Genomic DNA, 23,062 nt, shown 5'->3' with positions numbered 1-23,062 from the left:
TCTCTGATGGGCGAGAGCAGCGGGAAGGGCCACCTTCTGTCCTCGGGGTGGGGTGCGAAGATCCGGGTCTGCTTCAGGCGGGGCTTTGCAGAGCTTGATCTGCAGAAGGAGTTTTTTTTTTTTTTTTTTTTTTTTTTTTTTTTTTTTTTAAGAAAAAAAGCCAAGTAGTAGCACAGCAGCAGCAGAGTAGCAGGCAGTTGCGGGCCGCACGGCGGGCACGTGACTCAGGGCGGGGCCTCGTGCGGCGCCAGCCAGTGGCGGGGCTCGGGGGTGGGGCCTGGGCGCGCAGCTCCCGCGGGCCCGGCTCGCTCTGCGGGAATGTGGACTGGAGTGGTCCCGCTGCGGGGCCGGGGTGCAGCAAGCCACAGGGTCGATCCATAGCGCCATGGCCTGCATCCTCAAGGTAACCGCTCGGCTGCGGGCCGCCTGCGAGCTCCGCCCGCCTGGTGCGCAGAGGCTTGGAGCCCGCCGCGGTCCCGCCGCATCCTTAGCCCTCTCGTCTCTTCCTGGCGTCGGCTTCCTTTTTGTTCCTTTGGCCAAGGCATCGGGGTGGGAGACTATGCAACGTGCATCGGGCACAGCCTCCTTGCCTACACTGCTGCTGGCTGGCGCCTGCCTGGAAGGAATTGGGCAGGGAGCGCGCGCGGCGGCGTGCCGAATGATGGGGATGGCAGGAGGAGCAGGGTGCTCCAAGCCTTGCGGTCAGGGCAGCCCGCGGCCTGTGGGGGGCCACGGGCTGAAAAGGAGTGGCCCAGCATGGGTGAGGGGCACAGCGTTTGGGTAGAGGAGAGGGTGTGGAGAGCTCTCAGCCTTTGATGCTGGGAACACAAAAACTTCTGGGTCCACAGGTAGCCCTGTAGGAAGGGATGAGTTTTCTGGGGAGTTAGCTCCAGCTGGCAGTGACTACAGTTGGAAAAGTTCATCGGATGGAAATATGTGACAATTTGAACCTCGTTAGGCTCACCTATGAACTCATCCTTAGGCTCACGTGTGAACACATACTCACAGTTTACCGTCGTTTTGCTGTATTCTTTCACCAAGTTTTGGTTCATTAAGTGTTTTGAGTACCTGCCTCAGCCACTGGGTTGAGGACTTTGGGTAGACCTATTTGGCGAGGTCCTTCCGTGGCAAGACTGTTTATAATCCACTGGGAAAGTTCCCCCCTCCCCCACCTCATTCCGAGTTTTCCGTCCTGCTGTTCTCAGCTGCCCAGCCTGATTCCTGGATCAAAATGTGAACAGCGAGAAAGTTCCCCATCCCTGAGAGGAGAACACAAAAGTGTTTGACTTCCTGCCCGGTGAAAGTGCTGTGTGACCAAGGAGAACATCAGAGAACAGTTGTGTGTGTGTGTGTCTGTGCGCGCGCATGCACATATCCACTTATGTGCGTGCACATGTGTGTTGTATGTTCCCCCACAGAACTTGATGTGACATCTTGGACTGCTGTTCTAGTTACCCCAGTCATCTCCCAGCATACCTTTCCATCACGGAAATCAGACCCTTCCTATGACTTTCCAGAGTTTGCTGTGTTTGTTTTGGAGCACTTTTCAGGACATGACCAAAGGTGGCAAAGTCAGGAGGAAGTAATCCGTTGATACCACTTCAAGTATGAAACTCAAAGCTTGTGAGCTCAACACAGGGACCGGAACTAGGTCACAGTGTCACCTCCGTTTCTGTCATTTGCTGAAAGGAGATGGAGGATCACGACACACACTATTGGTCACCCTTTTCCCCTATGGCGTTCCCTCCTGCCTTGTATCCTCTCTCTTCTTTCATCTGTATGTGTGATTGGCGTGTGATTGAACCCCGAGCCTCACACATGTTAAGCACATGGCTTGTGACTGCGATTTATCCCCCAGACCCCTTAAAGCATCTTTAGTGCTCATCTAAGGTCATGCACAGATCCGATCTAATTTTGTACTCATCACTTACACGGAGTTCGGACCTGAAGCCCCTCCTTGTTTGCCTTCATAACCTAGCCAGAGTGAAGAGGAGCAAAGAGCAAAGGCATTCATCCGGTTCTGACTCTGCCTCTTCATCTGCGTAGCCTTGGACAAGTTGCTTACACTTCCCCGAATACTGATTTCCTCCACCTAAGATCAGAGTGATCACATACTTCGTCATGTTTCTGAGGAGATGGCGGGGTAGGGATGAGAAGGACTTTGTGGCGCAAGTGTGTAATGTCACTCTTTCCTGATGTCCAGTCGTGGCAAATTAGTTGGGGTGTTCTAAACTCCCAGTGTTTCTCACAGGCTTTGGCTTTATTCTTGCATAGGTCCTGAAGGGTCAGTGTCCTGGTTTGCAGCTCCGCTTCTAGGGAAAGAAGCCGAGGGTCTTGAGTTTCTTAAACTCAGAGTTAAGGACAGAGTGAACCTGCATCCCAACTCCAATCTGAAACTGTCCTCACACTTTACAACCATTCTCAGGAGATGATGCTGTAAGCTGCACCACCCAGTCCGCCTTTGAGAACAGAGCGCTTTTTCCTTCCTTCCTTCCTTCCTTCCTTCCTTCCTTCCTTCCTTCCTTCCTTCCTTCCTTCCTTCCTTCCTTTAATCTTCCTTTCCCTCCCTCCCTCCCTCCCTCCCTCCCTCCCTCCCTCCCTCCCTCCCTCCCTCCCTCCCTCCCTTCCTTTCTCTTTTCTTTTGGTAATATTTTGACTCTGTAGTGTGACAAGTGGCTGTAAATGTACTGGGCCACATTCATGACTGTTCTGGGTGAGACTGGCCCGACTTGGTCCTCAATGGTCTCTGTGGCTGCTTTCACCTGTGCTGTCTTTGAAAAGCTACCCATGGTGGAGTGGGGAGTACAGGTTCCAAACAGAAGTACATTCTGCTCAAGCGTGGCCTTTTGCATTTGTGTTTGGACTCCCTTCTCCGAAAGCATAGAAAAAAAAATGGGTATTTTTTCATCATGTCACAGTGAAGAGAAGATTCTTGTTGTTTCTAATGAGATATTTTCTGCGACATCCTTCACCTAGATGGGTGTTGGAAACTGAGCCTGGACCTGATGTTCCAGCATGGCAGGTTAAGAGGGCAATGACATCTGTATTTTATTAGATGTTGGTATTCTTCTGTGTGCATATGTGTACGTCTTCCCCTGTGTATGTATGCATGTGTGTGTGCTTATAAAATTTGTGGTGTCCCAGGTGAGCATGAAATACATACTCAAAGAAGGGGTGCATTGGTTAGGTTTTTTCTTTGTTGTTGTTAACTTGACACAAGCTGGGGTCATCTGGGAAGAGGAATCGAAGTTGAGGAAAAGCCTCCATCAGACTGACCTGTAGGCAATTTTGTGAGTCATTTTCTCTATTGGTGATTAAAGTGGGAGGGTTCAACCCATGGTGGGTCATGCCACCCGGGCAGACGATCTGAGGTGGCACCAGAAAGCAGGTTGAGTGAACCATGGGTGAGCAAGCTGGTAGGCAGTGTTTCCCAGTGACCCCTCTCCAGTTCCTGCCTCCAGGAAGCCTTGAGTTCTTGTTCCGACGTCTCTCAGTGATGAACTAGAAACTAAAATGAAATAAACACTTTCCTCCTCAAGGTGCTTTTGGTCGTGTTGCTTAATCACAGTGATAGAAAGGCAACTAAGACAAGGGGGATGGGTCTGGGGGTAATGTCCCATTTTAATGAAGAGTGATATATTATGAAGACATGGTACAGCAACAAGAAGGGGACTTGGGCTGTACGTTATGGGTGCCAGGAAATGGCAAGGAAAAGCAATGAAAAATAAATTGTGTTTGGGCGTCTTTATCTTGGTCTTGACCCTTGTGATGGGCACGTTTTACTCCTGGTGCAAGGAAGGAACACTTTATAAATGAGTGCTTCTCAGAAGGATATTTGAAAGAATGAAACAGCCCGGGTTCCCAAAGGCCAGAGGAAGCTTGGAGGGAGACAGTAACGCCCCATAGGGCACAGCCGAGACTGGCTTCCCACCAACTGTTGGAGCTGAATAGGATTTATTGACCTGGAGCTGGTGTTCTAGAAACATTTCTTCTGTGGACAAAGACTTAAGAATGTTATCCAAGAAGAATGTGTCATCCTTTCTACCTCTGAGGAAACCAAAGGAGAGATGCAGGCTATGCTCTTAAGGTTGTCCATACAACAGGAACAGGAATCTCTACAAGGAAAAGCTGATCCATGGCAGCTGATGCTGACCTTTGGGGGACACTGGACTGTCCATCCTGTGGGAGCACTGTGCATGCCGAGGGCCCATCTGAATAGGACCCCTTCTCACAGAACGAAGATCCTAAGATGCACACTGTCCATCCCACATTGCAAAGACACTGAACACCACTACCTCTTAGGCTGCTACCTCTTACAGACTGAACCACAGAAAAGACTTTTGGTTTTTGTTTTGTTTTTCATTTTTTTAATTTTTAATGTACAGTACTGCCCCAGGGTGACCCTGCATCTCTCAAAGGGCTACTGTAGGGGAAGTGAGAATATGTATGTCCTGGTTATTCTGCAGGAAATGACAACCTCTGTCTCAGTGGGTTCATTTCCTGCCGGCCTCAGCCTGCTAGACAGTGAGCCCTCAATTCAAACAGCCGCTGCTTTCCCACGGAGTGAGGTCTGTAAGGGCTCTCTGCCGAATCCCCTGCCTCTAAAGAGAGAACCCAGAGAGGGTCCTGTGGGGTGTTTAAGATCCTTTGAATTTGGACAGGAAAACTGGCCACTTTAATATGTAATTTAATTTATTAGTGAAGCTTTAACCACTTTCTTTCTAAGCAGCTACTTTTGTTTTCTTTTAAGTAATTTGTCCTTATAAATTTATCCAGTTGATAAGAAATTGCATACTTGTGTTGCAGAATTACAAACTTAGTTCTCATGGATCCCCCTTTTCCTGCCCAGACCGAATCCTTAGCCAGGCTGCTTCAGTTTCAGCTCAGGGAAGTGCTGAGTTCTGCCCTTAATCTCCCTCCACTCTAGAGCCTACCATTTTGTCTGCATCTGAGCAAGCCTCTTCCTTGTCAGCTCTTTTCCTCACTGTTCCTATAGAGTGCAGTGCCCATCAAACTAAGGGGTAGTGTCCCTCAAATGCTTTGGGACTTTAGATGCTTATCGTGGCTCTCTGAACCTGGAATGATAATCGGGTTCCTTTAGAATCTGGTTTCTGTTTCCAGAGCTCACTCATCCGTGTTCACGCCTGGTCTCCACACTCCACAGTGCATGAAGTTCGCCGTGGGCAGGATTGTGAGTGTCCGGAGTTCTGAGGCAGTCAGCCTGTCCCGGCAGTGAGACCTAAGCCTCAGTCCCCTTATCTCTGGAGTGGGTATGAAACTAGTGGCCACAAAGACTGGACGAGTAACTCTCTATGAAATGGGAAGGTAGCATCTACAAGTCCTTGCTGTCAGCTGTGGTTTCCATGCTGTTTCTTTGCAGGAACACCCTCAAAAGTCATGCTGTCCGCCAGCATGCACTTAGGGCCACGTGTTGGAAAGGTACCCCCTGGCTTCCTATGGCTTTAGCTCTGTGTGGCTGCAGGGTTGTCCTGTCCTAACATCAATCTGTTATATACTCAGCTGTCTACCTGACTGCTGTCACGGGGCAGGGTGCGGCCTTCTGGGTACCAGCAGCCGGTCCCCACCCAGCGACTGTAGAGGACTGTTACTTTCAGTCCACAGAGGATCACGTGCCATCAGGAATGTAAGTGGTTAAACCAGTAACCAAAGTGTGCAGAGTCCTTTGAAAGGTTGACCTGCGGGGTGGAGCCTACAGGCCGGTGGATGGAGGGAGTTTCTGCTAAGAATCAGCTAAGGGTAGGCCTTGTCTTACTCTACTTGGCATGCCTAAAAACTGACCCGGTTTTCACTGAGCGATCCCTAAATGCCCGGTGAGCGCATAGCGTGGTGTTGCTGAATTTGTTTGGGATTCAGATTACAGGAATGAGCATAATCAGCCAGAAGGCAGCTTGGTGTGATATGGACATTGCAGCCTAGTGGACAGCAGTCAACAGAGTCTGTCCCTCTCCCTTGCTTCTCAAATGCTGTCGCCTGTTACATAGAACATTCAGGGTGACCTGAAACCTGGAGATGGAAGGTGAGGAGGACAGGACATAGGAGCTGCCTAGTTTTGTCAGGGTCATTTAAGCTCATCTTAATTAACAGAAACAAGAAAGAAAAAAGTCAGAAGAAGCAAATCATAGACCAAATCAGACACTAAGAGATTCTGTGGTTCTCAAAGGAGGTTCTGGGGCCTCTGAAAACTGTAAGGTTTCACTGAGCTGGGGATGTCACAGAGGCGTCAAAGCCCTTTGTGAGGAGCCCTGGGACAGCAGGCTACATGAGCACTAGAGTCACTTTGTCTAATCCATCCAAGTGCCGCTTCCCACCACAGCCCAGGCAAAGCCCTGGGGGAGGGGGAGCGGGGGGGGGGGAGGCGACTGCCTGACTGGCCTGACTGTTTGCTGTGTGTTCATAAGCAGTGGGTGTGCTCTGGGCACGAGTGTGTTTTGGGTGTGAGCATGTTCTGTGTGTGATGGTATTCTGTGGGAAAACATGTTCCGGGTGTGAGCTTGCTCTGGGTGTGAGCTTGCTCTGGGTGTGAGCGTGCTCTGGGTGTGAGCATACTCTGGGTGTGAGTGTGCTCTGGGTTTGAGCATGCTTTGGGGTTGTGTGTATTCTGGGTGTGAGCGTGCTCTGGGTGTGAGCGTGCTCTGGGTGTGATCCTGCTCTGGGGGTTGTGTGTACTCTGGGTGTGACCGTGCTCTGGGTGTGAGCGTGCTCTGGGAGTGAGTGGCAGGTGTAAACAGTACCCTTTGGATTGGTGATAACAATAGCGACTGGCAGTTATTGGACAGCTGAGTCGTTTGACTGGGGCTTGAGCTAAGGACATTGTAACAAACAGAGGCACCCGCAGCCCAGGAAGGGTAAGTAATTTGTCCTCAGTGGCAAAAGTGGCAGAATGAAGTAGACCCCTGGCCTGTATGGCTGTCAGAATTCCGTCTGGCCACCATCTTCTCCCCCAGGTCCGCTTGGTGTCGGTGACTTTGCACATGTTCATGTTCCTATCTTCCTCAGAGTTTCCTTTGTGACTTTGGCACTGGAGGTGGGAGGGTCAGAGACTGGGGAAGTGGAGGAGGTTGTTATTCTGTGTCTAGGAGGGAGCCCCCTCAAGCCAGAGTTCAACAGCATGTGCTAGCAATTGGGGGTGGATGGAGGGGTAGGAGCTTGTGGGAGACAGGAAGTGGGTGAGAGGGTGGGGGATGGGACTGAGGGACAGAGTGTGAGTGAGAGAGAGGGGTGGTATAGAATTAGAGTAACTCAGGGCCCCTCTGGGGCTCTGGGAAAAAGCCCCAGCATTGTTTTTTAATTTACAAGTTTATTATATTTATTTTTTTAAGACTCACAAACTGTAGAATTCTCAGCTTCTACCACTTCAGTCTGTCTGATGTGGCACCGGAAAACCAAAGGCCAATTGTCGTGGACTCACCGTGTGGCGCAGTGGATGCGGGGGCGGAGCTGCTCGCCCACTGTTACTAAATGCTGACTTCGTGTTTCCTGGGCATATGCTCTTGGTGGGAGGGGCTTAGATCTGAGGGTAGCCAATTTCTAAATCTCCCCAGATGGAAAAATCTGTAGCTGTTGGTGAGCATTTAAGACAGGCTGTACCTGAGGGTGGATACTAGATAATTCTTTTGTGCTTCCTGCTTTAGGTAAAGTGCAGAGGGGCCGTTGTCTAAGTGGAAAGAGTAGACTTACAGATGTTACCCGAATCCCAAGAGGCCCATTATTCAGGCTGTGGATAATCCAGCTGTTGATCTCCAGCCGTTCCGATGTACACCTTTCCTGCTTTCCTGCACATTACTGCCAATTAGTGCCTCAGTAAGCCAGGGGAGGGGGAGGGTTGAGCCTCAAGTTGGGTCTTTCTGCTACTTAGCAGCTCTTGAAAGGATTGGTAGGAAGGGGCCCATCAGGAGGGCTGAGATGCTTTCACTGTCACTTTGTTAAGCAGAGAGCTGTCCTGGTTGTGATTTCCAGCAGATTGAAGGTGGCTGAGTGGGAAACCTTGGCCCAGGATCATAAGAGATTTTAATAAACAGCAGCCTCTGGGTAGGTGATATTCCTCAAAGTCTCCCCCAGTGGCCATGTCATTTCCTGCAGGATGTGGAGGGTAGGTCTACAGCCAATGGTCCCTGAGAAAGATGGGAGGGAGTGAACCCCGAAAAAAGGTTGCTGGAGAGGGAGCAGAAAACGAGGAATGTTCTTCCTGGAGTGTTTATAGAGCGGTGTAAAAGCCGTGCATGGCCACAGTAAATACAACTCTGCCCTCGCTCGCCTATGGTTTCATGATGCTTCCCGGGGGGGGGGGGGGGAATTCAACAAAAACATCTACTCGGATCCACGACAGACCAAAGTGTGGATGCCCCTGAAGTCTAGCTTGGTCAACCAGTAAATTTCATTGGGGTTACTTGTAGGAATATGGGTGACAGTTTCCTTACAGGAGGAGAAATGACTCAAAGACAGCCGCATCACTGGAGCCCACCCCAGCACAGGGGACAGCTCACAGAGCTGGGGCCAGGAGCACACTGCACAGCCTGCAGATGGCTTAGCAGGACGGAGAGTGTCCTTTGAAGGTGCCTGGGTTGATCAAACATCTTCCAGCTAGGCTGCTTGGTTAGACTATACAGTCCCTCGGTCATTATTGTTTGCTCTTGGGAAGAAGGGGCCTAGTGATTCTAGTCAGTTTCGGGGACTTCTTGAAGCTATTGTGTGTTGGTTACTTTCTGTCTCATGGAGCTTCCCTGCGGGTTAGAATGTTTCAATCTTGGAGGAAACTGCTTTATAACACCCTTTCACCTACTTAGATTTCAGTATTTGCTCAGCTCGGAAAACGCTTGAGTTTTGAATCTTTTCTGGGAAAGACTTACTTTAATTTTAAAGGCTGTTTTATTTCTTAGTGAAGATTGTCTTTGGTCTGTTTTGAAATCTGTGTGCGAATCTTGCTATGAGAAGGTCAGGCTGGCAGGGGAGTTGGAAATGGGCTGTGAACTGGGGATGAGGATCTGGGACTAAGATCTGGTCCTGCAGTCACTGTGGATTTAAGAATTGGAACATGCAAATGGCTGCTTTGGAAGCTGCTCCTCTTTGGGGGACAAGTTGGATTTGAATTTGTGTCAAGTAGGGACTCAGGTGCCTCAGTAGCATGTGGTGACAGGGTGACAGGGACGAGCATGGGGTGCAGTCACAGCTCTCTCTCCTGCCTCTGAGCTGTGCTCTGCTGTGAAGAACAGCGCCATGCCATTGGGCAGCTCTCTGGTTATCTTTCCTTACTTCCTGTTCTTTCTCCCTTCCTCCCTCCATCTCTGCCCCTCACCTTTGTCTTCTTTCTCTTCCCTTCCCCATGTCTCCCTTCCCCTCTCTCTGTCTGTTCTTATCCTCTTTCACTGTGTAGCCTTAAGGTGGTGATCCTCCTGCCTCAGCCTCTGAGTGCAGAGAGTACAAGCTATGCCTGATACCACCTATGCATTTCCTAAGAGTCATATTAAAAGTAAAAGATGAAACATGTAGAAATTTATGTAATATATTTTACTTAACCAGAACTATCAGAAATTTCTCTGTTTCAATATATGATCAGTATATAACTATTAGTGAAATACTTATGTTCCCTTTTGCATATTCCAAATTCAGTGTATATATTTCAATTACAGTATGCCTCAATTCATGTGCTAAATTTTTCATAGATATTTTTCAATCTATATTTAATGGTTTAAAGAGGCAGATTCACTTATTTTCCAATAGCTAAGTGCAACACCTCATTTTTGTTTATAAATTGATTAAGATGAACTGCAATCAACAGTGCAGTTTCTTAGTGGTGCCTGCCAGGGTTCAGTACCCAAAAGCCGTGTGTGGCTACTGACTGGTCCTTCAGCTAACACAGTCCGTGTTGGGAGGGGCTGCAGAGCTTAAACAATAAGCCTAGTATAAGGGACTGTGAAAAGATGCCCCTCAGATTGGATCCAGAGGCCATGGTACATGTGATGGTGACATTCTTAGAAAGGAAAAGCAAATCCTGAGTGCCTGACCCAGAGACACTTGTGAACCTTGGAGTGGCCCTTGAAATTGCATAGGGGTTTCTCCATGTCCTGATCCTAATCCCTTCCAGATGTTGTGCAGATGTGAATTCCCCCCAGGGGCTGGTGCTCTGTGGGTTATGTGAGCTAGCTGTTTAGTCTTAGTGTGGTGTGAGCTCCTGAGGGCTTTGAGGTCAGAGGCAGATGTTAGAGACTTTGTTTCTTTGCTGCAGGAGGCTGAGGCACATGTGGGAATGATTTGGTTATGCAGAATTGGATATGCAGAATAAGCTGTGTCTTCTTTGGAAGTTCCTTTGTGTGTTTGTATGCACATACATTCAGCTCCACTCAGAGATGCGTGTACTATGGGGCGTAGAGCACATATGTTCATAGGTGTGTGCCTGTTTCATGTCTATATTTGCAGTATCTTCCTGCCCTGCACTGGCTTCTTCTCACAGGTTACAGAATGCGCTAACAGTTTTTCATGAGTGACCACGGCATAAGGACAGTCTGTGCCATTTGCTGAATCTCATCTCATGCCAGTGCCAGGAGGCCTTCCAGAAACTCCCAGATGCTTATCTTGCAGCAGACTGTCAGGGTGGGTGGCATTTGCTCTCACCTGACAGCTGAGGACACTCTGGCTCACACAGTTTGATACCTTCACTCATGAGAGACTCCTAGGGCACAGCCAATAAGTCTTGAGATCCTGGAGGAATGACATCTGCATTTCTAAGGGGTTTAAAAAAATCAAAAGAGGAATAAGATTTCATGACAACAAAAATTATGCACTATTCCCATTCAGAGCCCTGAACTAGTTTTATTGGAACATTGCTACATTTTTTGGGGGTGTCCTATCAGTGACAGAGTTGAGCTGAGTGGTTGGTGAGATCACTCATAACACCAAAGACCCCATGGATTTGATTCCAGATAAACTGTGCCAGCTCTGTTCTGAACTGCTTTCCCTTCTTCTAGCACTGTGAACCAAGGCAGGGCTTGTGATTCTCCTCGTTAGATCAGTCCTTGCTCCATAACTGTTGGTGACATTTCACTGCACAAGAGCCAAACACTCCAACGGGAGGGGGGAACCGAAGCTTAGCAAGGAAGTAACTCTTCAGACTTGCCTACAGGGGCTGGAACTCTGCCAAAGCAGAGTTCCTGAGATCTGTAGACCACATGCTTTCCTGTCAGGACTCATGAAGGGACCCCTAAAGGAGGGGCTCAGGACCCCAGAATTTCTTGTTCTGTCTCCATGTGTGGTAGAGCATGAAAACTTATATCTCTGGAGAGCCCCTGGGTACTGATGTCCTCTGGTGAGCCCCTGGGTACTGATGTCCTCTGGTGAGCCCCTGGGTACTGATGTCCTCTGGTGAGCCCCTGGGTACTGATGTCCTCTGGTGAGCCCCTGGGTACTGATATCCTCTGGTGAGCCCCTGGGTACTGATGTCCTCTGGTGAGCCCCTGGGTACTGATGTCCTCTCTGGTGAGCCCCTGGGTACTGATGTCCTCTCTGGTGAGCCCCTGGGTACTGATGTCCTCTCTGGTGAGCCCCTGGAGTTTGATGTTGCCCATGGGCTACACTTTGGGAGGCCTTGCCTCACTACATCCAACTCAAGGCAATAAGAGCTGCAGAACAGGGATGAGAATCTGCTAATCCTCCAAAGGAAATTAATGAGATATTTACACATGTATAGCAATTTAAGACCAACTTGTTCTGAATGTTTTAGATATTGCCTTGTTTGATTTTTCCCCTACCAAGCTCCCCGAGGCTGTGGAACTCTGATCACATGCATGTTGGAAACCCTGTGTTTTTGTGCCCAGTATGTGGAGCTGGGACAGAAATCCTCCCCTTTCTGGTGGCATTCCTCACTCACCCTTCTCAGGAAAACCAGTCTCTGGTGACAGCAAGCCATGGGGTTTCCTTTCTGCTGGCTGTCAGCGCCCTTCTCACCTTGTGCTCTCCTTCCTCCTGTTGAGCAGCTTCCGCAGGGCCGTGTGCTAGCTCTGGTGATAAAAGTTAATGCTGTCCTGCCAGACTTTGCTGTCATAATTATGACCCAGTCAGTCTCCTATTTAAAAAATATCATTATCTAGGGATTAGGAATAGGGAGAGTGAAGACTGGGGAAAGGTGATAACTTTGAACTTCCCAAGTCGGTGATTCTCAGCCTCATTTGAGATTTTAACGAGGAACAGAAGCCCCAGGAGCCACTGTGCTGGTATCTCAGGCTTTTTTGGGGGGAGGGGAGTATAGAGCAAGAAATGGCTTTCGAGACTTTTCTGTGGACTGTCTCCTGACTCCTGGGCCTTCTACTTCATCGATCATTTTTTTTTCTGCTGAGCCTCATTGCATCTCTGGCCTCCATGCCCCTTCCCATCCCAGGTGTTGTAGGATCATTAGCTGAAGGTTGAAAGGAGCATCGTCTCAGTCCTAGGTAGGGTGGAAGAGTTTGTGGAACTCTATTAACAAGTAGATGAAACAATCTTACAAACCAAGAGGGTATCCGCTGCTTCATTTGGGATTATCTGGGAAATGTGAGTCATTCCTGTACCCCCAGACGATAGACTATTCCATGTAGGAAGCTGACCTGGCTCTTTCTGTGCTGACTTTCTCAGCCCTGCATCCTCCCTCAAGGCAGAGCGTCCTGAAGCATCGACACCGTATTGCTTAATATCTACATGTGATCTCTACAAACATGCTAGTGACTTGAGGTTTGCTTTTTAGTCCTTCATTTTTGACCAAGGGCATTAAACATGTCATTAAAAGAAACAGCCTCCTCTTGGCATGCTAAACTAAAAAGTTACCTTAAAAAAGAAATGATATCCAAAGCGTATCATTTTAGGTTCCTTTATTAAGAGTTGGCAGTTGAGATTCACTGTGTCATTCCGTGTGTGTGTGTGTATGTGTGTGTACACTTGTGCACATGTAGTATTAAAAAGTCTATGTATGACTTTTTCCCCCACATAGTTTTAACAAGTAAAGGTGTGTGATAAGAAAATGTGCTTTCCATGAACTCAGTCTCCATGCACTGGATGAGAGGGGGAAGGTGTGGAGAGGTCAGAGGTGAACGAGTAGCAGAACGCTTGGTTCTCTTCTGAGGGAGCTTGGGGTCTGTGTGAGAGGAGCCCCGCCTGAAGCTCTCACCGAGGGCTTTCGTGCTTATCTGGAAACTCTTAAGGTAGGCGTGGTGATAAACCCCATGTGGGTGAAGACATCAAGGCTTGGAGAGGTAAGCTCTGTCGACAAAGTTTTATTAGCAAAATCGAAGCTAGGATTTGAATCCAAATAGAAGGTAATTGTGCAGAGTGGGGATGACAGCGTACATCATCTCAGCTCTTGGGAGACTGAGGCAGGAGGATTGCCATAAGTGTGAGGCAGCCTGGGTTGCCCAGTGAGCTCTAGGATAATCTGGGCTACATAGCAAGACTTTGTCTAAGCAATAAAAGGGAAGAAAAGAAGGATCGTTTTCAGGTCACAGAGACAAAGCTATTTGTAACGTCCTACAACAAAGTGATAACGTTAACAGTAAAATACAGCAGCAGACACTTTCTGACCAATCAGCATAGGGTAGTTGCCACATTTAAGATATGCATATCATAACCGTTAATGTTCAATTATTAGAAAAAGCCCCACTATTTTTTTTTCATAACTCTCTGTGAGGAAACAGGGCTTAGAGAACACCTGCCTTCTTTGCCCTAAGGCCTTTGCTTGGTGGGTTGAGAACCAAGCGCATGGTGCTCTGAAGTCTTTCCTAGCACATACCACGTGGAGAAAGGCCAGGCGTTATTTTCAGTGCTTAGTATTGGCACTCGTTAACTATAACCATATCATTACATTGTTATTGTATTCAACTTCCCCTTTACAGAGAAGGAAACCGAGGCACAGAGTGGTTAAGGTCACAAAACTGTTCTGTAGTTGTGAAATTGGAACACAGGTGTCTGGCTCTAGGCTCTGAGTATAACAGACACACAGACACACACACACACAGACACACACACACACACCCCGCGCTCTGAAGGTTTACCCACTAGTGTCAGCATCAGCTCTGTTTCTGAGAAGCTGTGGGCTTGGTAGACATAGCTTGATTTTTAACTTTAGGTAAACTGATTTTATATCCTTTGAAGGACTCTCAAAATGTTTCAGATGCGATCTCACCGAGGAAGGTGCAGCTCAACCTGCACCTGGTGTAAGCAATTTCCTCACAAAGGTGATCTTTGAGCTGGAGCTGGGTCATCCGACTGTGTGGGCTGTAGGGGTGTTTTCCCTGCCCTCTCCTGTGAGCACGGCAGAATAGCCAGGGAGACATTTCAAGCAGACTGGGTCGGGTCCTGGCAGTCTTCGTTTAAACTCTTTGGCGACTTTCTGTTCTGCTCTGCACAAGATCAGAATTCTTTCCCGCATTGCACAGGTCTCATGACCTCGCCCTTTGTTTCTACACTGCGCAGGTTCAGGAACTCTTTCCTCCCTCTGTAGACTCAGCTCCCCTGCCTTGCTCCTCTGCCTGTCAGCTCCTTGCTGTGTTGAGTCTCCCTCAGATGTTGCTCCCTGGCTGCCCTGTCTTGCCCCAGATTCTTCTGGAAGCTTTTCTTTTCCACCATTTAAGACCCCATGGAGACCTCAGTGTTGGCTGAATGTCTTCCTGACTCTCCCTATCACACATCCCCATCTCGGAATGCCCATAACACTTTCTTTCTTTTTGTTTTTTTTTTGTTTTTTGTTTTTTGTTTTTTTGTTTTTCGAGACAGGGTTTCTCTGTAGTTTTGGTGCCCGTCCTGGAACTAGCTCTTGTAGACCAGGCTGGCCTCGAACTCCCAGAGATTCACCTGGCTCTGCCTTCCGAATGCTGGGATTAAAGGCGTGCGCCACCACCGCCCGGCCCATAACACTTTCTTAACCTGTGAACACCCGCATGTTTATCTGTGACTGAAAACAGAAAGGCCAGAGTTCATAGTGGCTTAGTTCATCGTGCCTAGCACCTGGTGAAATGGAGCCTGCTGACAGAGGGCTGGTGGAGAGTATGAATGTGGGGATAGGGTGGGTTGAAGGAGCAGGACATTCTGGGAGACAGTGGAGAATTGGTTGTCTGGCACTGGGCTTGTCTGGAGAGCTGGAAGAGATGAAATACTTGGTGCAAGCTCCTGGTCTCATGTTCTGTGGAGTGTAGACTTTCCCCATAGACATGGGAGTCAACAATGGTGAAAGAGAGGTTATTAGATCAAGGCAATGCTGACCCAGAGAACGCTCTGTCTTCTCCAGCTCCTGGTCTGTGGGACGAGCTGGGTTCTTCACGTCGGGAATGACTTAACCCAATTGTGATTTCACCACAGCAAGGACACAAGCAGATCTTAAAGAGGACCTTTTAAATTAAACTCCAAAGCCCAGACTGACGTACTCCAAGCACAGAGGTGTGCTCGTGTGTGCAGAACATGAAGTTGTATGTTGCACCATATGCTGAGCCTGAGCAAGTCCTACAGGCATGGCCCTAGTTCTGCCTCACACTGTTGAATTTCCCTTCACTTCAGGGAGTCTTAATGTTGGGCATTATTTCCCAAGTCAGTCGGGTGAGCTGTTTGGTTGCGCTGACTTCCTGTTTGGTTGATAGTGTCACTTATAAGGAGGGTGCTGGACAGCTGTCTTTGAGCCCTGCCTGGGAAGGATAGTTTGTTGTCCTCGAAGTAGCTACTATGTATCTGTTCACCTTTTGGGTGATTCCTAGAGACAAGGAGTGCAGCTCCTAGCTCCGCATCTCCCTGGGGCCTCTTTACATCCAGACTGGGGCAGAAAGTTGTGGGTTACTCTGGGGAGGATCTTCTCCCTTTAGCTATTCCTTCTGGGAAATAACCTCGCAAACCGCCCACAGGCAACTCTCTTAGTTGATCCCGATCTGATTAAGTTGACATTCTGGGCTAACCTCCTCAGTAGGTGAGCTGAGGAGGCGAAATGCCACAGCCTCTCTTTGAGGAAAACACATTTCCCACTCTAAAGTCAGAGGCCGGTGTTCCAGAAGCTCAGTCATTCTCTCCAGGGAGTGACAGGGTTCTGTGACAGAATCAGCCTCAGCCCTCTCTGACTCAAAACACCCTACTTTAACCTTTTTGTTCTTCTTGTTGTGAGGTGTCCCCTAGAGAAGGCCATTTGGACACAGGCTCAAGCCAACAGGAACCCTTTATTAGCCAGGCGGTGACTACAATTGGTGCTCGGTACCTGAGTACAGTCCCAAGCCTTTCTAGGGTGGACTTATAAACACACACACACACACACACACACACACACACACACACACACGCGTGAGCGCACGCGCACACGCGCACATCCTGGGTTGACACACTTCAGCCACCAAAAACAGTTAGCCAGAAGTGAAACTATAGAAGCCCGAAAAGCAAGGTTAGTATATTTAGGGACTTTCCCAGAATTATGGACTTTGATAGATTAGGTCATTTTGGCAGGTTTTCTGGCTATGTGCTGGCTTCCAGGGTCTGAATGATACTTCTACCATGGTGTCAGCTGCTCAAAAGTCTGGGGCCTACTAAGGTCTGGGTGCCTGCTACTATGTCTGTAGAGAGGAGAATGACTTGGGGCCATTGAGATGGTCCCTGTTTTTCTCCCCATGCTCTTAAAGGCACCCAGTTTCGTACTCCCTGTGAGCCAGCTACTCTGGGACCTTTCAAGTCATGTCCTGAAAACATGTCATTTTTGTAAAATAATAGGTAAGTCGAGATGGCTGTTTAGTCTAGATTTTAGGGCTAGTGGGAGGGTCGGTGGTTTAAATAGTTTGAACTTGACCTCATGGGTAATATAACACCTTTGAGTCATCTCAAGCACAAGACTGGCGTGTTTGTGAGCCTTTGTACTAGCAGATAAAATAACCTACTCTTAATGTCGTCTCACAGCTTTTGGGCATTTTGACACACTCTGCTCCTTGGTACTCAGAAGTCAAGTATAGCAGCGTTAGTGATTATCAGGCAGATTTCTGCCAGAGAGGTGTCAGTGAGAACAAGACACTGGCATCCCTTACCTTGGCTTTGATGAGCCCTGACTATCTATCTGTGTCTGTATCTGTATCTGTATCTGTATCTGTATCTGTATCTGTATCTGTATCTGTATCTGTATCTGTATCTGTATCTGTATCTGTATCTATCTGTATCTGTGTCTGTGTCTGTATCTATCTGTATCAGTATCTATCTGTGTCTGTGTCTGTATCTATCTGTATCAGTATCTATCTGTGTCTGTGTCTGTGTCTGTATCTATCTGTATCAGTGTCTGTATCTATCTGTATCTGTATCTATCTGTGTCTGTATCTATCTGTATCTGTAACTGTATCTATCTGTGTCTGTATCTGTATCTGTATCTATCTGTATCTGTATCTATCTATATCTGTATCTCTATCTCTATCTCTATCTGTATCTGTATAATGGGTATTTGCCTGTCTGTGCGCTGCCTGCATGATGCACCCTCGGAGACCAGAAGGGAACAATGAATCCCCTGGCACCGGAGTTCTAAATTTTTGTTAGCTGCCACGTGGGTGCCAGGAATTGAGTTCCCACTTCTCTGGCAGAGTGCTCAGCGCTCCTAAACCTCAAGGCATCCCTCTAGCCTGCTGCCTGGCACATTTAAGGTCCAGGCTCTTTGAAATGAAGGAGCCAGGACGGTGCTTTGTCCTGCCTCCAGCCCTCAGTCTGTGTGACCACGCTTCAGTGGGAAGGTGCCAGCTCTGAAACAGGGATAAGCAGCATACCCATCTGCTTGACACTGCTAATAAAAGCAAAATATTCTTAGCAACGAATGCTATTAAGGCACATGGTGAGAATTTCGTTTAGTGAGGGCAGTGCCAAATTTAGATGTTTTTATAGCACTGGATGCTTGGTGGTTCAGGTGGGTTTCTTTTGATGACGTGGAGTGGTCAGTGCTTGTGATGTGAAGGTGTGATTTCTACGGAGTGAGGTCCTGCTGGTCCTGTGTGTACTCACTGTCTGAGTTAGAGTGTGGTTCTGTACCCCTGTCCACAATGTAGCTGTTTATTGAACAGTAGGATAGACAAGTGTCCATCTAAGCGCTTTAGTCTCTCTCTCTCTCTCTCTCTCTCTCTCTCTCTCTCTCTCTCTCACACACACACACACACACACACACACATACACAGGCACACTCGTACACACACGTCCCTCCAATAAAAGTCATGAGAAGAACTCTGGATTTGTTTCTAAATCCCTTGAGTTTGGATTGTTAATGAAGAAAATGTAGGCTTAGAGAAGGTAATTGCTTGGAAGTCAGAGTTGAGGCATCTAGAGCCAGAGAGCCCCCACTTAGTTCTGATTATAAAGCCCAGGTTCCAAATGCAGCCACCCCCTTCCTGGTCTAAGGTGAGGACCCTCTCAAGCCGGCTAGCCTGGCAGCTGCAAATGAGAGCCTTTCCCTACAGATCTTAATTAAAGCTCTCGGTCCCTTCTTCTGAACTCCATCTTCCATTTATTGATTTATTATTAGAGATACAATTTGTTACACCCAATATATTCTTTTTAGTGAGAAGCAGGACATTGATCTTTTATAAACGCACTCAGAAATAAGTAACGGAATTTGCTACCTATAAGATAATGTAGCCAATCCCTTGGCAGAGTGAAGAGTGATTTTGTCATGGGATATTAATGGCTTGGCTTAAAAAAGTAATAATGGCCAAAGCTAATGTATTTTGACATGTACTAGATTCTTGGTTGTGTTTCCCTCCTTGTGTTGGGGAGCAAACCTAGGGCACTGTACATGCTGGGGAGCACCCTACCACCACACTGTACCTCTGTCTCCAGCTACTCTAACAAGATTTCTTATCCTCAAAAAGTCCTGCCTATAAATTCTTCATAATTTTGAACAAGATGATTTGAATTTTTATCACCCACCGAATGGCATAAATTATGTTGCTGGTCTTGCTCCTATAAGCTCCTTTAGGTCCCCCAATGCAGAGGCCTAACCTGGAGGGTTCTGCATCCCTCTTCTCTGTGTTCCCAATGTCTTTTCCTCGGGGTCTACCTTCAGAGCCGGGTGATTTGAACTTGAAAGTTTCTGGAAGAGACAGAACCTACCACTCACAGATCTTCTGCAAGTAGGTCAATTTGTTAGAACTAAGGTGACTATGGAGGGGTTGGGATGTATCTGGGACCACTGTGAGCCCGCTTCACAGCCATTTGTTGCCCTTCTGTGTGAGGAGGGGGATGTGAGCTAACAACTTTTTTCATTAGTTCAATCTTTTGAGATGCACAGTCACCCTGCTCCCACCAACCAAAAAGCTTGCCATCAGGTAGCCTATAGCAGAGATCTACCTGTTGTTCCTACCAATGTATCTGAAAAGTGCTTTGATTTGTGACTCTTTGTTCCATTACTATAAAAACTTCAGTAAACTGTTACCATGTTGGAGCATAAAATTTGGGATAACCCTAAATCTGTGTTCCCAGGCCATGATCACTCATATTTGGCTGTAAAATAAACTATCTCTCATCCCCTTTGAGGTGAGAGCTGTGCTTTTGTATTGGCAGCTTTTTGAATTTGAGCTGTGTCGAGCCAACGCATCTGATTCCCGGTCACGTTTGTAAGCACGCCAACGTAAAGATCCGAGGATTGAAGACAAGGGCTGTGGTAGTAGACGACATACATGTTATCTTTGACCTGGAGAGGAGGAGGAAGCAGCAGATGCAGGGGAAGTTGTCTGTGCTGCCCCCACTCCCCGCCTAAAGTCAGTGTTTAGCTCCTCACCCAGTGGGGAAGAGTCTAAGGACTTTTCTCAGTTCAGCCACCCCAGCGACAGCCGGAGGATCCTGCCTACACCGCAGCTCTGTGGTCGCCTCTGGGAGGCTAAAGCTGTAGCCCTTTGTCATGACTCTCCCTCATGAGTTTGTCATTCTCCGTGAACGGTGCCATGGAAGCAAGACACAAGCTTACTTTGGGATGCTTCTCTTTGAGGCCCCTCTTTGGGATGCAGTTTGCACTTTATATATCTGTTTTTTTCTGGGATCCATCCCTACAAAGAATTCATAGAAACTGAGAGACAAAAGTTATTTTTCTTCGTGATCTGTCTCCCTGGAGCCACAGAGGTTCTGAGGAAGGCAGGCAGGACACCAGGAAAACAGCTTATAAAAAGGATATAGGAAGTGTTCCTGGAATTCCACAACAGAGAGATGGGAAAGTATGTTCTAGAAGGAGGGGCTGGTAAGAACAAAGGCCTAGAGGTGAGAGGTCATGGCGAGGGTGAGTGACCTGCAAGAAGTCATCCTGGGTGAAGTGTTGGGATGCTGGTCCAGAGGAAGCAGAAGCTAAATACTGTGTGTTAGATCACATATTCTGAATTAAATTCTAAGGGACAGTCGTAAACCTGAGCAATAATTGTGGTAAAGTGTCCCAAGTATCAGGTACTGTAGAGCCTTGTAGCATCCTTGTTCTCCACTCACCTTCTAGAGTTGGTGTTAAGACAGAAACCATTACTTAGTTGCCTGAGGTCACGTGACTAGTATGTATCCAAGCAAGGACTGTGAACCTGGCTCTAAAGTCTGTATCCTATTTGTTCATGTTATAATTATTCCTTGGACCAAAGTATTTTAATGAAGAAACAACATCTGTTCGTCCTTGGGTCCTTCAATGCCTTATGTAGCCTGTAAGGCTATTTAACTCTTGATGTGGTCAGAGATGACCTTGAACTCCTGACTCCTGCTTCCACCTTCCAAGGGCTGGGATTACCAGCACAGGCCTGCTCAGTTTATAAAGTGCTGGAGATTGAGCCCAGAGTCTCACACATGCTAGGTGAGCATTCTACCACCCGAGCTTCACTCCCAGCCCCCGTATTTCACATTTGTAAAGATGGCTCACATCGAAGGGGAGCCAGTTAGATCTGCCACCTCCCAAGGCTTCACAATGGCCTCTCTCCATCCCCTCCCTTGGAGTGCTGTTTTGGGAAGATAACAGAGCTTTCTCATTTGTTCTGAACAGACTCCTCCCAGGTTTCCCTCTCCTTATCCACCTGAAATCACCCCGGCTATTGTGGACATCACTCACCAAACCAACCTCCTTTGATTTTAATCCTACCATGATAAATGCCTACCTGCTCCCTGGTCACTCGGTCATCCACCGGTTAGTGTCATTATCAGTAGACTGGACAGTGACAGACTGCAGGCAGCCTGTGAGCGGGGTCGTGGGTGCTCAGGGATCTGAGTGGACAGCCCACAGCCCCTTGAACCTTAGAGGTAGTGAGAGCATGGCAATCTTGTCTGCTCCACAGTGGCTGCCAGAGACAGCAACAGCAAGACGATCTAGGTTGTGTAGTGTGTATCGCTGGAAACAACCGGATTTCCCACAAGCCCCTACTTAGTTTCTTTCTATGGCTCCTGCAGCTTGCCATATTGTATCACTTCAAGGCTGGGGAAGTCTAGGAAGCCTGTGACTAATTAGATATTTTCGGAAAATTGCCAACTCGATGACAAAGTGGACATAGTGTGGGCCGGAGGAAAATGGATTTGCTAGTGGCAGCCTTCCTGAGACTCGCGAGCTTGCTGCTCAGGCCATCCCATCAGCCATCCATCTTCCTTCCTGTTTTCCCTTTTTCCTTTTCCCGGCAGTTGTACTCCATAGTAGCCCAAGCTGGCCTGGGACTCACTAGGTAGCCCCAGCTGGCTTCAGACTCTTGGCAAGCTTCCTGCCCTAGCTTGGCAATCCTGCCTGGTTGAACTCTGAGATGTGAGCCAACACTCCTGACTCACTTACCATTCCTGAACCTGTTTCCTCTTGGGAAATGAAGACAAAGCTGTCTACTTGGAAGTACAACTCCACTGAAGACCGAGATGCTTGATATAAAGCACCTGACCTGTGGCAAATGTTTGGTGACTGCTGTCACTCTTATTCTAGACAGCAAGGAGTCGATCTTCCAGTGTTGAGTGGAACGGGGGCTGGGGAGCGTGAAAGGTCTCCTCTCCATTCTGTCCCCCTCTGATCTTTCATTCTCTTCCAGGCTAAATGAGATTGGGTGTATTGTAAATGTGCCAGCCTTTGCCACATGCCCTGGCATATACCTGGTGACACTCTGGTATGGTAAAACCATGGATGGCCTTGGTTGAGTTATCTAACTTTTCCCTGCTCCTGTGTCATAGTGATGATCACTCTACAGGGCCCGTGAGCCAGGTCCGAGTTGCTGGTACTGCAGATGGAGGCTGGGTTCCTTAGGTAACCTTCGCCTAGGCTGGTAACATCTGTTGCCTCTGCCTGATGCATGCATGAGGTTCTCGAGTCGCAGGGGCTGGGGAAGGCTGCAGCTTTCTCTGGAAGGGAAGCAGATGCAGTCACAAATGTTTGTTGAGGGGGGCAACTTATTTTCTGTCTGCTGGGAGGGAGGGAAAAGTCGAGCCATAATTTTCCAGCTGAAAAATACTTTTTACGAACCTGGCAAGCCTCATAGGGGAAAGAAAATGCTTTGACTTCAGGACTGTTAGTCTTCCTGTCTTCTCGGCTGCTTGCTACATTTATCTTACTGCTTTAGGGGATTAGGAAGTAGTCCCTGAAGGCTGTTCTGTGATGACTTGGAATATTAATGTGGAAATACATACAGTGCATACTTAACTTTGGTCTCTAATTGGCCATCGGGCCCTCCATTCCCTGAAGCCTTTGGCTGGCTTAATTTTATTTATTTATATTTATTTTTAAAAAGTGCATGGACATCGAAATAGGCAATGGCCGCACAAGTGACCCTGTCTGTGACCAGCTGCCATCTATACAGGTGAGGGTGGGACATGACTGACGGCCCAGAAGGGCACCTCTTGTTTGTATCTGAGTTTCCCCTTTTCTCACCCCCCAAAGGAAACCACTACCATATACACCCTCACCCTAGAGAAACAAGATCTCTAGTGACCAGCAGTCCTTACCAGAATGGCACATGTGACATTTGATGGCACCAAATTAACACGTCCCTATCCCCAGTTCCGTGGTTGCCTCTGTTGCTGTATGTTCTATCAGTGCTGACATAATTCCTTTTGTGGTTTCCTAGAGAGTCGCCCAGCCCTAGCTGCCTGTGCGCCATCCCTTCACCCCCCACTT

The 23,062-nt window shown here is 48.0% G+C and overlaps 1 protein-coding gene across 3 annotated transcripts in view; it reads left to right on the top strand.

The window, feature by feature from the left end:
* The first annotated feature begins 269 nt into the window (after positions 1 to 269).
* The window catches only part of St6galnac3 (ST6 N-acetylgalactosaminide alpha-2,6-sialyltransferase 3), a 438,926-nt gene continuing 416,133 nt past the window's right edge, over positions 270 to 23,062 (top strand). For all 3 annotated transcript variants that reach the window (XM_057793364.1, XM_057793363.1, XM_057793365.1), the window contains exon 1: positions 270 to 403. In XM_057793364.1, coding sequence (XP_057649347.1) covers positions 386 to 403 — 18 coding nt within the window. In that variant the 5' untranslated portion in view covers positions 270 to 385. The remainder of the gene's footprint in view (positions 404 to 23,062) is intronic.

The sequence above is a fragment of the Chionomys nivalis genome, chromosome 18 (genome assembly GCF_950005125.1).
Source record: "Chionomys nivalis chromosome 18, mChiNiv1.1, whole genome shotgun sequence".
Classification (NCBI taxonomy): Eukaryota; Metazoa; Chordata; class Mammalia; order Rodentia; family Cricetidae; genus Chionomys; species Chionomys nivalis.
The sequence above is the reverse complement of the archived record's forward strand: the minus strand, read 5'-3'. Positions and strand labels throughout refer to the sequence as shown.